This window comes from Telmatherina bonti (assembly GCF_933228915.1).
Source record: "Telmatherina bonti genome assembly, chromosome: 21".
Taxonomy (NCBI): domain Eukaryota; kingdom Metazoa; phylum Chordata; class Actinopteri; order Atheriniformes; family Telmatherinidae; genus Telmatherina; species Telmatherina bonti.
In genome coordinates, this window is record NC_136630.1 from 11616020 (window position 1) to 11632033 (window position 16014).

General features: G+C 42.1%; 1 protein-coding gene across 1 annotated transcript in view; it reads right to left on the reverse strand.

Moving 5' to 3' along the window:
• nrxn1a (neurexin 1a) overlaps positions 1 to 9443 on the reverse strand; it is a gene marked incomplete at both ends in the record, with an annotated part of 54653 nt that extends 45210 nt beyond the window's left edge. Inside the window, 3 exons of the mRNA XM_079261357.1 lie at positions 2486 to 2515; positions 3322 to 3339; positions 8711 to 9443. Coding sequence (XP_079117483.1) covers positions 2486 to 2515; positions 3322 to 3339; positions 8711 to 9443 — 781 coding nt within the window. The remainder of the gene's footprint in view (positions 1 to 2485; positions 2516 to 3321; positions 3340 to 8710) is intronic.
• Between the last annotated feature and the right edge of the window lie 6571 nt (positions 9444 to 16014).

The window sequence follows — 16014 nt, forward strand, 5'->3', positions numbered from 1 at the left end:
GCTCGATACTTATGAAAATCCAATTTGGCTCCCTCTTTTCTTTCTTCCTTCCACAATTCATGTATTTTCACCCACTCAAAGTGATTAGTGATCTGTGGGTATCATTTCCAGAAAGAATGATAACTGTGTTTTATGGAGGAGGGGAAAGGTCCACTGCACCCCATCAGGGCTGATGTCCCTTGGAGAACGGCTGGACTAGGAGGGCAGACAGGAGCACTGCTGTCGCTTTGCAGATACAGGCGGTTACTCTACATCACAGGACAAGAAGACGACTCTCTTTATCTCTCCCTCGCTTCCTCTTTCCCTCACTCCACCCTGTATCATTCATTTCTTTAGCTTTTCTCTCACAGGCACTGCCTTTTTTTCTCAATTTCTCCAGCCCACACACACACACACACACACACACACACACACACACACACACACACATGCACAGACGTACACATACACATGCGTGCACTATATATCTTTCCAAGACACCCTTCCCCACACCCAATCCGCCCCCTCAAAGAAACTCATTTCAGCTTTGCGGGCTCCTCAAAAAAGCCTCTTTACGCTGAGCTAACCTAAGCTAGGCTTCATCTGCACCATTTGACAGTCTTTACATCTCAGTATGCAGAGCAAAAACACACTCACAGAATACACACAAGGCTTTTTCATGTGTACGGTTACTGAAAGCAACTTCAAAGATAAAAAAAAAAAAAAAACCCAAACAAAAACAAAGCAGTTATTCTTTTAGCCTTTTGCCATCCAAATATTCTTTAGTAGGGTCATCCTCTCTACACAAATACACTGAATACTGTGTTTAATAATGCGGAAAACATCTGCAGTTTTGAAGTAAAGGATTCACACGCCATCATAGCAAACATTTTCAAAGCAGAAACGAGTGATAGGACCTTATTTCACTTAATAAAATACCCCAATAGGCATTTACTTGTATTCAAAGCATCTCGCGTGATAGAAAGCTGGAGAATTCAGCTCTGGTCACTGCAAGATATGTCCATCCATCAGCTGTTATATATTATTTTACAGCACATTTTACCGAATACACGGCGGCTTGGTCTCAATAGGAGACGGCCGTCATCATGTCTTCTATCACCAAATCAAAGAGCACAATAGCCCGTCGCCGTCTTGCCCGCATTCCTGCGCCCCAATCAGTGTATTCATCACCGTCATGCAGAGCCGACCAGTTGGGCAGCACCTACCTTCAGACTTTTTCAAAAGCACGGCAGGCTTGAGCTTCATTTCACTTGCATGCATGCAGGCACACACACACTCACACGCTCGCACACACATGCAGCAACACCTTACCTTCCCAAAAATTTCCATTTTTTTTCCCCTCTTTTTTTCCAAATGTATTGCAAATAAAAATTTGTTGTTGACCAGCGCTACATGTCAACACGACTATAAAAACACTCGCCTGTCACCTCATTCATCTTAATACCAAAACAGCCCAATAGCCGAACACATAAGTAAATCAAGGTGGGTACCTCTGAGCTTTCCTAAAATCACAGAGGGTGGTGTCCAAAACATAAAGAAAGAGGAGCAAGGGGCAGAGAAGGGAAAGGGTGGGGGAGAGGGCAAGAGGAGACAGGTAGCACTGTGAGGTTTCATTATCAAACAACTTTTTTCCACAAGCAGACCAGTGGCACCACTTGCTTTTGGGCTCTTTGATAAAAAAACAAAACAAAACAAAAAAATACTTGGATATCAGCATTCCTTTTATATGCTGCAGGAACACTTTTTCCGAGTCACATGCACTCAACAACGTATAATCAGCAGCCTATGTGAGCACCGGTGACTGTAAACATGCTTGAAGCTGATGAGCAGCCTGTGGAGGTGTGGGGATGAGTGTCGCAGTAAAGACTGCTACAGCCACTGATTCAACCCTGATTTAAAAGCAAACATGCAAATACACTCAGATACACACTCGCGCTCAATACTCACATTTCCATAATCAACTCCAACATACAGATGAGAGAACAATGGAATGAAGTGAAAGAATAAAAAAAAAACAACAAACCATTCAATAGTCAGCTGTTCACATGGCCCCTTTAGCTCCATTACCATGACCTGGAACCCCACCGAGTCGATTCCAGCCAAGCAGGCGTCAAGCAGCAGCCATCAACACCTGCCCCATTAAACCCTCCCATATCAGCAGCCATGACATTTACCCCAGCAGAAGTTGCTCTCAGGTTTATCTCTGCCTTCTTAAATCAAATTTTTAGAAGATTTTTAAAGTTTCATCTCAAATTCGGAAATTTTCGTCTTCATTTCAATTTTAATTTGACCAAAGAGAAATTTTCAGAAATAAAAAAAAAACTGACCTTAGTTCTGTGCCTAGAGAGACAACTTCCTTCCGCACCAGGTGTTGATGAGGTGGGGGTAGGGATACAAGGAGTTTTAAGTGTGAGGGTGTGAAGAAGAGGTAAGGGATGATGGTATAGCAGAGGACAACAGGAAGTGAGGTAAGAAGAGGCCATACCTTGGTCGCCAATCATCAGGTGTGCCAGACCTTAAAGGAAGACAAGAGCACAGTCAGCACAGCAAAGGATCATGGGGCGTGAAGTGTGTGTGCGTGTCTGTGTGCATCAATGCAGTTTTTGTGATGCGGGACTTTGTTAGTGACATGCTGGTGAAGGCTAAAGTCCTTTATGTTGGTGAGGGATTCTGTGTGTGCTCATGAGTCATCTAAATTGTACAAAAACTCTCTTTAAAGGCACTTACTTATCCTAGGCATCGATCCTACGCACAAACAGGTACGCACACAGACCTTTGCCCACAGTCATGAAGTAGGTCATATCTTACAGTATTTACGTGTCTATGTCTATGTAACCTTGAGGCAAGAGCCACTTCAGATGATTGCACAAAGGATGTAGTACTTACCAGGTGTCAGCAAACAACCTTTATATACCCACACAGACCAACATATACTTAACCTGGCTAACTTGCACCCTGGTCATTTAGTCCTACTGTATTTTCATAGAAGAACATGTATGTTAAAGGCCAGAGAGAAGAGAATGCAGAACACGACTGACATGGAAAAGATGGAAAAGGAAAATCAAGAAAGTGTTTCGTATCTGAATGTGTTCCAGAATGAGAGGAAGAAGGGAAGCAAGATGAAAAAAAGTCTTGTTTCACCAAAAAACAATTATGAGAAACTCAAAGGACATAGCTAGATTGTTAGATAGATAGATAGATAGATAGATAGATAGATAGATAGATAGATAGATAGATAGATAGATAGATAGATAGATAGATAGATAGATAGATAGATAGATAGATAGATAGATAGATAGATAGATAGATAGTACAACCTACCTGGGGTGTAGCTGTGCTCTGGAAAGGTGTTGCAGCCAGGCGAAGAGAGAGAGAGACAGACATTCATTAACATGCATGCTCAGCCCTAAAGGGTCACCATGGCTACTTACTGTACATGCACACCCATCCGGGTTACCGTGGTAGCGTACATGCAAGTCAATACAAACGTCACAATGGATACCATGCTGCTCTGGTAGCCAAAACTGAGGTTTGTCTAGACATATATGCACACAGCCGCATTTAAGAGGTTCTCTACTCCACGTGATTACAAATACACATGTTAAGCTCGCAAACACCCACGCTCTTAGGTACAGAAGGTGGAGGGAAGGAGAGGTGGGGGTGGGGAGGGGTGGGTTGGTTGGCGTTGATATACATTCCTACCTGTAGATTTGGATTCAAGAGCCGTTTACCCCAGAACTTACCTCGTAGCTGCTTCTTCTCCCCAGAGCACCCCGACAGATAGCATGCAACAAACACACACACACACACACACATACACATACACGCACACAAAAATACACATTCCCTCTCACAATCTCTCACACACTTTCTGCTTTCCACACACACACTAACATTGACTATGGCAGTAGTAATGATGTGAAATAGCAGGGTAAACATGTAGGGATGGATTAGCAGTGCAGGAGGACAATGGGGCATGCATGATTCAGTGCTGGTTCTGAGTGTGTTTGTGTATGTTCGTGTAGTTAGGGAAGTGTGTGTGGTGGTGGATGTATTTTGATCTGTGTGCACATCTGAGTGTTTCCTTGCCTCTGCCCTTGTGCTAGTGGCGTGGCAGAAACAGGTGGAGTCATTAGCATGCTAACAGTGATTTGCCCTCAAGGACAATGCAAGCCAGGCCAGGCCTAACAAGCTAGGTTCACTCTGCCCTCACTGCAGGGCCAAAATGCCTCAAACAGTCATTATATTTACGCACAAGTCTGCTTGGACTATCTACACTTTCTAGAACTGAATTCTAAATGTCTCAAATTATTAAATATATCCAAAACTGACATATTGATGTACTATGGAACAACGACCTCATAAATAGCTCTTCTTGCACACAGGGGAGAATTTTGTGATATACTGCATCCTTTCAGGGATAAAAATGGTAAATAACAGCATTATATAGCTTCATAAAGGTTCCTAAGCTTGCCACAAATCAGCAAAAATGGGACCACAAATAAAACTGGATCACTAGAGAGCCTTGAAGATATTGTGCAAGTGTAAACGTGAACGGTAACAAGCACTGCTACAGCCAAATTGCTTTTTTCTTGCCTCAAATGCGAACTTAAGAAGCCATTCTTCCTTTTTTTTTCATCTAGCAGAGCATATTCATTCAGTATTAAAGATTCATAACGGCTCCCCCTCTGATTTGCAGAGGGTTATAATTTTATCTCACAGCTTTATTGTGCAGCTTCAGTAAGGTTACTAAGCTCAAAATAACACAGTAATCTCAAGGTAGGAAGAGAAAAATAAACTCTCAAATCTGACTGACAGCCTGGATTCATACACTTGCAAATGATAAATGTACAGATTTCCAAGCAGCCAATCATGGCCTTCCAATGCAGCAAAATTAAGACTTTACATTAGTGTACAGTAAATACTGTTAACATATTTACTTTACTCAAACTGTTTAATCTTTCCTCTCCTTGCTTGCCACTTTATCTTAATCAATTGGCACCTTTGAGGTTTACTTTTAGCATACTGTTGTCATGCTGGTCAAGCTATGGATATTAAATCAGCCTGGGGTCCTGTTGTTAAAGATATCTCACATCTTAATGAACAACAGTGCATAATACCAGATCCAAATAAACAACAACAAAAAAAAGAATAAAATAGTAAAAAAAAAAAAAATCTAACCACAGAACAACTGTCCAAACAATTAAAAGCCATCCAGGAAAAAACACATAATCTGCTTAGTGTTCTCCTTTGAGCTCTCTGTGTTTCTGTTGAAAGAAAATGTGTTATATGAATTAGAGAGGTCTGAGGGAAGAACTGGAAATACTCTGAAGATGTTGCACTCTTTTGTGCATGGTTTATCTTTTTGTTAAATGGCTGTAAAAAGCTGCTGGTTCAGTGGAAGAGCACATAAATTCTGTTTCCTGAGCTAATGCTCCAGAGTTGATGCAATTTTTGCTTCCAGAAAGCAAATATCTATTTCCTTTTGTTACTGAACCCAGAAATTCAAATATGAGATATTTCAAAGACATGAAGGACACTGCTAAAACTCAGCCTTAAAAAACAAGAAAAAAACAAAAATTAGGTAAACGTTGCTTAAAATAAGATAAATTATCTGCCAACAGAACAAGAAAATTTGGCTTGTCAAGACTTCCTAAAACAAGTAAAAAAAAACCTCTTAAAACAAGAGGAATTCTTTGGCATAAAAACTAAGAATTACCTTACCTTTAAAAGAATAAGCATATTTGTACTCAATTTAAGATTTTTAATCTTACTTAGATTTCATTTTTTGCAGTGGAATACTAGTCTGAAATACCAAACCAACACTCAAAAAGACAGTCTATAGCTTAACACTATCATTCAAACCAAAAAAAAGCACCCTTTTACACCAAACTGTCATGTTAAAGATGAAAATATCACATCAAACATCATATTATCCTAGAAAAGCTATATGATTTTCCACACTTCCAAATACAGTTTCGCTCATCCTGTGCACTGCCCTCCAGGAAGTCCTCCTAGCAGTATCCATTTTATGAGACACTATTGCCAAGAGATGAATATGACTGAAGCACATTTTGCACAAAACTCCCGTCTCAAATGTGAGTCCATCTCTTGGAATATAAAATTCCACTTCAAAGGTATGAGCAGCCTTTTGCTGAGTGACAAGTGCCAGCGCAAAGTCGACACTGCAACTGGCGAGAGCCTTTATGTAAAATTACTGCATCACCCATTTAGCCTATAGAGCTGCACTGCTGTCAGGTACCTCAGTGATGGTGACTAGTGGTGGTGCTAGAACCCATACACCTCATGAAAGTGCTCCTCCATATGTGTCAGCGTTTGTGTTGCATATGTTTAGCCAACTATGTGTGTGTCACTGTGGTTCGTGTCTCCTACTGGGCTCTTAACAGCCGCAAAACAGCACACTGCATTGGTCAGGCTTGAATCACACTACAGTGATTCTCAGAGCAGCGCTAAGGCTCCGCAAAGAGCTTAACTAGTAATTTATGGAATAACTAACATGCCACGGAAACTGCTGTGACTGCAAACAGTGACAATAAGCTTAATATGGATCTGTCTGTCATATATTTTACCACAAATGAAATGTCCCAAATAATGAAAAAAAAAACAATTAAAAAAAAATGTTTACGAAAGTGCAACAAACCCTCAAATTTCAGAAGCTGGCAGAAGCAAATGTCTGGCACTTTGGCTTTACAACTTGCTTAAACAACAATAATCTGTGTTTGTAATTAAAAGACACAAATCTAATATTTTAATGAGTGAAAAAATTACCCCTGGTGGGAACATTGAATAGCTTGTCATATTTTCCATTATCACCCACCCAAAAAATATATTCATTTTGCTGTTGTATGTGGTCAAAATGCATCAGATCGTTACATTTAAAAATGCTGTTAGTAGTATTTAATTAGCTTTTCTCTTCCATGGAAAGAAAGCACTGGTAATAATCAATCGGCTGCAGACTAATTTCCTATAAAAACAACTAATTGACTCATTGTTGCAGTTTGACTTATTAATTCTCTCTCACTGGATTAATTATTTCGTCACACGTGAATGCACCAGAAAGCACACCTCCCAAACTGCTTGGTAAAATGTGACACGTTTTACATCAAACATGCACGCTACAATCACACCCACCACCGCAGATGTGCAAAGCAGTGGATCTGCACGGCTGAGGACGAGCTGCAGGTAGCAAGCAAAGGAAGAGGTTGGTGCTAAGGTGGGGGTTGGATTGGAGAATGAGGATGAAGAGACACTCCTAGCATGAGGTCTTCCTATTAGTCCTGTCTCCATGGCAACCCAGGCCATCCTACTGTCCACTAAATGCTAGGGAGTGATGCGGTGGGTGGCTAGAGGTATGTGCAATGCTGACAGGGGTGCTGTGGGAAGTTGGTGGGGTGATAAGGTCAGGTCGATACCGAACAGTGGCCACAGCAAGGACACTCTGCTGTTTTGGAAGATGCATTTGTGTCTTTAAAAAAAAAAAAAAAAATCAATCCCTAAGGCAAAGCTGAAAAGCGTCTTCGGTGTGCTGTAGTTTAGAGAGCTATTGATTAAGAATGCAGATTTGCTCTGAATGTACTCAAGCAAATCTGACGACACACAAGCTAGCTGGGGAAATGAAAGTATTTGCAGTGTTAGCCATAACAAGGTAGCTCAGTTCATTAAGCAGCTGCTTTGCTTTTGTAATGGCTGTCATTACACTGCCCTGTGTATTGGCACTCGTACTAACCAAAAGGCTTGTTTGGCAGTATCAATGCATGATGTTCTTGCGGTGTTTTAATATAAAAACATATATATATATATTTATTTTTTTTTGTTTTTCATCAACATATTGAAAACTGTTTGCAGTCACACTGTCATATTTATGAAGTGCTTCTGAAAGGACACTTTTTTTTTCATAATGCATAAAAGCACTGAAACAATAACACATAATAATCACACAGACATAAACAGAGCATCTTAATAAGCTTGAAAGCCATTGAAATTAATGGCAAGTGATAGATTCTAAACACACATTCATTTCAGCACCTTATGTATGGTAGCTCTGAAGGCCATCTAGAATCAATGCAAATCCATTAACACAGACAGCCAGGTGTCAGCCATGTAACAACCTCTGATTTCCAGCCTTTTAGCCCACTTCCAATTAGTTTCTCAACACAAGTCAGCAACCACAACCTTAATGAGATCTATATGTTTGCTGTCTTTTGCCAAATACACCAAATAAGACCTTCACTGTTTGCCAACCAGTTTAGGCCTTTCAGTGACTTCCAGGTATTTGTTCCAGATCTGCAAAATCTCTAGCCTTACACACTGAATGCAACACTGATTAGCCGTTCTCTAGATCTCAGCTTCAGCTTTACTAAACTGACTGCACTTCTTACGTCGGGGCTTGTTTCTGGATTCTGGGAGAACATAGTGGAGTGGTAGTCATTTGCAGGCAAAAAAATAAAAAATAAAAAAATCAATATCAGACATAATCAGTATGCATGTCTTGCACTGTTTGTGAAGGCTGCAGGTCCATACTCGCCAACTAAAGAGTTGTGGAGGTGTGAATGAGAATGCTTCTGTTAAAGAAGTTGGTGTTTAGACTCAAAGTGATAAATAAATGTCTTTGCCTGTCAGTATAAATGGTGTATGTATATGTAAAGGATGGGATGCATATGACAGGTCAGCAGTGGTTTCAGGGCCTTACCTTCGCTGCAGTCATTGCCTTGGTAACCGGTGTCGGAGCAGTCGCAGACGGCCTGGTCGTTGACTAAACTGCACACCCCTCCATTCTGGCACTGGTGATCCGGCCCGCAGCCAGCTGTTACTGTGACGCCCTCCGAGCCATCCAGCGTGACCAGTGAGCCATTGATGCTCACCGCCGTGATCCAGCCACGGAAGGCAGAGTGTTCCCGCACCGTAGGAGAGGTGAGGCGCAGGGGCGAGGAGTGGAGGTCTGGTGTCACCCCTCCCATGTACGTGTGACTAAACACTGTCATGTCTCTTCTCTTACTCTTCACTTCCGCCCATCCCTCAAGTCGCCCATCCACTTCCAACGAGGTGTTCCTCCAGTTCCGCTTGACACGCACCGCGTGCCATCGTCCATCACTCACCGCCACGCCTGACTGTAACTCAGCGGGCTCAGCGCAGAAGATGGAGAAGCGCAGGCGAAGGTGGCCGTGGAGAAGCAGCAGCTCCAGGAAGTCGCAAAACCCCTCATCATCCAGGTAGAGCAGCAGGCCCTCCTGGCTGTGAGTCCGCAGGCTGAAACTCAGCACACTTTCACAGCAGGCGTTCCATACTGGAAACCGTCCCCACTGACTGGATACGCCCCCAAACTCCAGGACCTCCCCCTGGGCTTGGCCCCCTGCACTGCAAAGGCACAGCCCCAGGAAGAGCAGAGGGGCTGCTGCCCAAACACAAACCGCCATTACACTCATGCACACTCCTGCTCACACACACACACACACACACACATACACACACGAGAAGCGATAGAGGCTAGAGCTGGGGTATTTCCTCCAGCCTACAGCTCATGGTGACAACTGTAGGGCACTTAGTGGAACACTTTGTAGGTGTCTCAAGTGCACCCTCCTGTCTTGGTAGCGCTTTTTAAAAAGGGGAGGGGCCTCGGATATGTTCAAGCTCCTGTGAGGGAGGGGGGTCAGTTAGCAGCTCCCTCTGTCCTCTCACCACAGTTTGGACATCTTCTTTCGCCTTGGATTGGTGTTCGTGTCGTCTCTACAGTGGTCAGGGACTCCTCTCCATTCAGTCTTTCATTCTTCACTTAAGACATGAGCTTCCAGATGTGTGTGTGTGTGTGTGTGTGTATGTGTGTGTGTGTGAGTCTGTGTTAGATATGGAACAAATAGGATATGAACTCCATCTTTGTGCCCTAGATAGGGCCTTATCCCCCATGAAGGCAACTCCCCATGGAGCTTGAATATATGTGCATGTGTTTTTTTTGTTTTTTTGTGTGAGTGTGTGTGTGTGTGCGTGTGGCTCACACACAGCTAATGGAGAGAAATGACACCGTCATAGCAGTTTTTTCTCCCCCTCCTCCCTGTCTTAGTAGGGCAGAACTTAAAGTGTGTGTGGGCAAATATGTGTGTGCACAGGGGTGAGGTATGTGCGTCTCTCACTGCCGCGTCATCACTCTCTCCTGCGACCTACAGAGAGAACAGAGACGGCACCATCAACCAGGGTCAACACACATCACACATAAACACACGCACACACACACAAACCGAACCTGCTGTTGTTCTCAAATTACTCTTTTTCAAGCATTTTGTGCGCGCGCACACACACACACACACACACATACACACACACACATCCTACATTGACACAACGCACAATTACTAAACCAACATAATCTCTCGTCAAGCATAAACGGCTCGTGCGTAATAAAAAGGAGATTTTTAACTTCCACACATCCCACACAGCAGTGATGACTAAAGCCAAAACACACTCAGTACAGGCACGCGCGCACGCAAACGGCTACACGAACAGCACCTCCTCAGTAGAGCTCCCATAATGCCGCAGGAGAATTTTAGGTGGCATACTGCTACTGCCTGCATGTTAGGAAGTATATTCACAAATCTCTCAGACACTCACCGCGCACTTCGCGAAATACTTTATTTAATGTCTTTTTTTAAATTTTTTTATTTTGAAATAATATTTTATGATAATGAGCTGATGAGGGTACCTTGCCCTGTTAGCTGAACCACAAAGAACCAGGAGCAGCACCGCGCGCTGCGGCGCATGACTCCAGCCCCCTGGCTTTTTACCGAATTAACGCATTTTTACCAGCTGAACACACACCGACACACACAGCACCGTCGGAACCCATCGACGGTGTAGCACACGCACTGTGGGGTGCACGTAGTCTCCTCCTCGAGTCTTTGAAAAGCGGCGACATCACGGTTATTGATAGACAGGGTGAATGGATGCGGTTGAATGATCGATTCTCGATTTGCGGCCATACCTCCTCTGCATCCCCCCCCCCACCCCCATGCCTGGCACTCGGTAGCTGACTAAACCGGGGTTCGGTCTCATCACCTGCACACAAACACTTAGCTTTAACTACTTTTTACCCCCTCAGCCCACAAAGTCAATTATTGCAATTATCAATAATATGAACTTGTAAAGGTTATCTGACCACATCGCCCACAACAACCCCACCGTGATTTTGTTTATTTATTTATTTTACTTTATTTATTTTATTCTAAACAAAGCACATGTTAAACCGGGAAAAAACGGACCTACCTCACGCGCATCCTCTGTGGCTCCGAGGCAACGGTGCCGCGCGCGACTCATCGATTTCCCTTCCCATTAGAAGAGAATCTTGAATCCGCGAGAGACGAAGCAGCAGCCGCGAGTCTGGTAGCAAACAGAGCCGGTCCACCCGGACAGGGACACCACTATCACAGGCTCGCCTCGAGGCGACAAGGTGCTATTGCTCTCTGCCTGCGCGCGCGCTCTCCAGCTCTGATTCCCCCACTCTCGCGCTCACTGTCTCTTTCTTGTTCAATGTCTCTCTGTCCTCCTCCCCCCCCTCTCTCTCCCTCTCTCTCTCACCGTTCTCCTGAGGAGGAAAAGGTGCAGTCTGATGCTCTCGCGGCAGACTCGGCAGAAGGAATCACGTGGTTGCGAGAGAGAAAGTGTGAATGTGTGCGCGTGTGTGTATGTTAGAGAGAGATAGAGAGAGAGAGGGAGACGGAGGGGGTGAGCTCCAGAGGATGGGCGGGGCAGCTTGCCGCTGCAGCACCTTGGACAGCGCTCACTCAGCGGGCAGGAAACAGAAGCGTTTAGCGGAGGCGCAAATTAAAGTGAAAATACGCGCGCGTGGTTCTCGCGCTATTTGTCAGGAAGGCAGTGGCACGGAGCACCTTGGGGTAAATAAAGGAGGTTTGTTAGGTTACAAAAAGCAGTAATTAATCCAACTAATGCGTTTAAGAAAAGAACAGACAAGAGTCTACAACAAAATGGCCCAAAAACAAGCAGGGCACGCGTCCAGGTGACATGCAAGAACAGACACATTTGGATAAATATTTCATTTGAATGGACCTGAGTGAATCTCAGATTGATTCACTTGCCCAAGTGGAAGTGAGTGCAGCAAGCAGTGTACTTAATATGTTGTTCTTTAATATGGTCTACATCAACACTGCCCAGCATCTCCTCATCAACTGCCTATGTTTGTGACAATGTGTCTATCAGAACTGTCTACATTTTATGAAGATGCAAACATAAAACCACCAGATTGAACGACCAATGACATTTAGGAAATACTGCTCCAGAGTAAAAAAAAATGTTTTGTTAGCAATTAACTTATTTGTGAGTTAGTGCTTGCATGATATCCACCTTTTACATTAGATGATATGATGATATGATATGATTAGATGCAATAATTCATCAATTCATATATTTTTGAAGGTGCCATTTTTATGTGCTATCTTTTTCTGGTCTGTGCCCCTGTTGGGCCCTTCACCCACAATTTTCTAGATCCACCCCTGAGAAAAACAGCAACAGTATTTTAGTGAAATTGACCAAAAATAAAATAAAATAAAATAAAAAAAAATCCTAAATTTAACATGCTTTGAAAAGCTAAGCTAAACAGATACACATCAGAAAACAAAACAATAGCAAAAAAATATATATTTTAGGCGGTAGCAACTCAAAAAACAGCACCAATTCGGTTTTCCACACTTATGAAAAACATACAAAACAAATGAAAAAATAAGCTTAAAAAACATTTCAGAGTGAAAATAAAACGTTTGAATAACAGGCTTAAATGATTTTTAGAAAATAAAAATCGTTTTTTGAAACAGAAAACATTTGAAAAACAAAATTTTATGAAGCCCTGCGATGGACTGGCGAGCTGTCCAGGGTGTACCCTGCCTGTCGCCCAAAGCCAGCTGGGATAGGCTCCAGCTTCCCCGCGACCCTGAATTGGAATAAGCGGTTCGGAAAATGAATGAATGAATGAAATTTTATGAAGCTAAACAAAAAACAACGATGAAAACTGACAATGATATTACATTAAAAAAAAAACTGAATAACTTTATTAAAGAAAACAACAAACAAATTTTATTACAGCTTAGAAATATAACTATATCAGTCAGCAGCCCCTATTATTCATTTACTTATTTATTTATTTACTTAATTATTTATTTATTTAATTGTAGATCTACTTTAGGAGAAGATGAAAGATACATTTAACGGATGCACCGCTACACCTGGTTTAAGTGTTTTGGTCTCACATCATCATCCACTTTCACTCAAACAACCCAGTCAGGGTTGATCAAGACCAATGAAGAGGAAATGGGAAGACTACGTTAACCTAGAAATCTCTCAAAGAACACACCTTTGAGTGCACAAACGTGCATCACTACCAAAAGCATTTAGTCCAAAAGTCTAGCTGGGCTTTTTAGCTTGGAGAAAGTTGGAGCAAAACGCTACCTCCCAAATGAACACAAGTCAGGAAAGCATCAACATGTCTGAGAGGAAACAAAACTCAGAGCATACACTCAGCAAATTTTCTGTTCAGAACCAGTCAGTGGGCAGCATGCTCCACCTGGAAACAGGAATGTTTTTCAATGACTTCGGCTGCATGAAACTCTCATCTTAGCTGAGAATTTAGCAAAAGTCACGGGGGAGCAACTATGCAGAGATGGAGGTGAACGAGCTCAGGCTGAGCACAAACTCACTGAACTGTTTTATAATCATATAAAAAAGAAATTAGCATTCTAAATTAATTAATGTATTTCTAAAATGATTATCGTACACATTAAATTAACATGTTTGAATGCCTGCCTGATACACTAAAACGATATGTTATAAAAAAGGTTATGACATAGTTGTGTGGACCCCCAAATCTTTGATAATAGTCAATTTATTTGGAAAGAATAGAATAGTGGGAAATGTTGTTATAGTATATATTGTTATATAATTCCTCTTATGACTCAACGTGGCTGAGAATAAGAAGGCTCTGGAAAGTAGCAAGGAGTTTGAGAGGAAACAGATGATGTAAAAGTCAGAAGTATCTGAGTTAAAATAGGCTAATAAATTGGCAAGTTCATGGCCTAGAATACCAAAAAATTCTTCTCAAAATGTCTGTTGGCGTGTAATTGGCTGGTCAGTTATGAGTTATCCTTACCCAACCACACCACACTCAATAAGTGACCATGAAGGGACAGAAAACAATGGATACAATACAACAATCAATGAGCTCCAAGTGTTTCAACACCTGAAGGATGTTGCATCACTGAACACCTGGAAGACCCTTTTAACCGAAGACACATCTTTGCAAGGCCAAAGCTGGCTGAGCTGTCTGATCTATCAAGCTCTCACGAGGCCAACAGGGACAAGGATCACAATTAAGGACAGTGATTCTTCTTCTTCTTCTTCATGTCTGTGAATCCATGGAGGTGGTGCGTAGAGCATCCAGAACAAATTATAGTGTTACAATCATTTTAACGTGTGATCAATTTATGAATTATTCTTTATTTATGAACAAAAATACATAGAGAGGTTTGTAAAATGTGAACATGCTCTACTTTTTTTTTTTTTTTTTTTTTTTACTGTTTCAAGCTAATAAGAGTCTATAAATCAGCAGTAAACTGGAGTTGCAAACAAGTTACAGCTTGTGTGAAACTCAGGTAGATTCATGAATGAAACTATTTCATGGTTTAGACTTTAAAGGTAACACTTCTTGAACTGTGTGACTAAGATAAATAACATCCAATGACCAGAACAATTCTTACACATAACTGGGCGGCATTTGTTTATCAATGACTTTTTACAGCCAGTGTTTATGGAAAGTCAGCAGGGGAAGACTTTTAGGTTTGCGCAGCAACTTGTTTCAGACTATTTTTTCATCATGAGGATCTCGTTTCTCACTTGTCCAAGCTAATCTGCACACTTTTATGTGAGAGCAAGACAAGACAGCAGTACCAGCTGAGCGTTTGGACAGACCCATTAAACCTGATGGGTAAATGTATCCAGACTTTTGACTGGTGGTGTATATTTGAGTGACTGGGTAACCGTGTAAATACATTTCTAGTCATGGTTTGACTGGACTCTTTAGCTCTGTTTAAATGAAAGTTGATTGGTAAAACAGCTCTCAACTGTCAGACATCATTACCTACCGTGATGTCTTTCCCAACAACAATGGACCCACTTGTAAATATATCGGGGGATAGCTGCAGTTTACCCATTGTTCACAGCATATGCAATCAGATTTGCAGACGTTCATTCATTGTGATTTGTTTGGTGTGTTTGTTATTCCAGCAGTTTCACGATCCAATATATAGATTAATATTGATGTACGCATTTTGTATATGCATTGTTATTTCTTTCCACTCAAAAATATTTACACAGCACAAAGCTCATTAACAAACATGCACACACACACACACACACACACACACACACACACACACACACACACACACACACACACACACACACACACACACACATACATGCAGCCACACATTCTGTCTTTTTTTCCAGCCTCTCACTGGGAGGGACTCCAGCTGTGTTGAGCCCAGCTCAGGAGTGTTCTCCCTGGGCCCCCTGGACCAGCTGCTGCTCTTTTTCCTCTCTCCTTTGCAGAATCTTTGTGTGTCTCTGACATGCCAGCTCTTGCTTCAACCTTTCCACGCTTTCCTGAAATTGCCTTTTTTCCTTTCAACACTTTGAAATGTGGAGCTGGCAAACTGGCAAACTAACAGTCCTGTAAAAAGGACAAGGATGACGTCATTAGAGATGCTGATCGATGTGCAGCCTGCAACCCTTACATATTCACCATCCTGTATTGGCACAGACATTGTCATGTTTGGTTGAGATTGTTTGTAGAGGATTAAAAGGTACAATCTGATTTCTGTTTGATAATGGAAGATGTTCGCTCATGAGCACAGAGTATTTACTCCCGAAAAGACCAGACAGCTGTTACAGTGGCAGCTTTATATTTGAGCCAGATATCAGTGACCACATAGACGAGACATG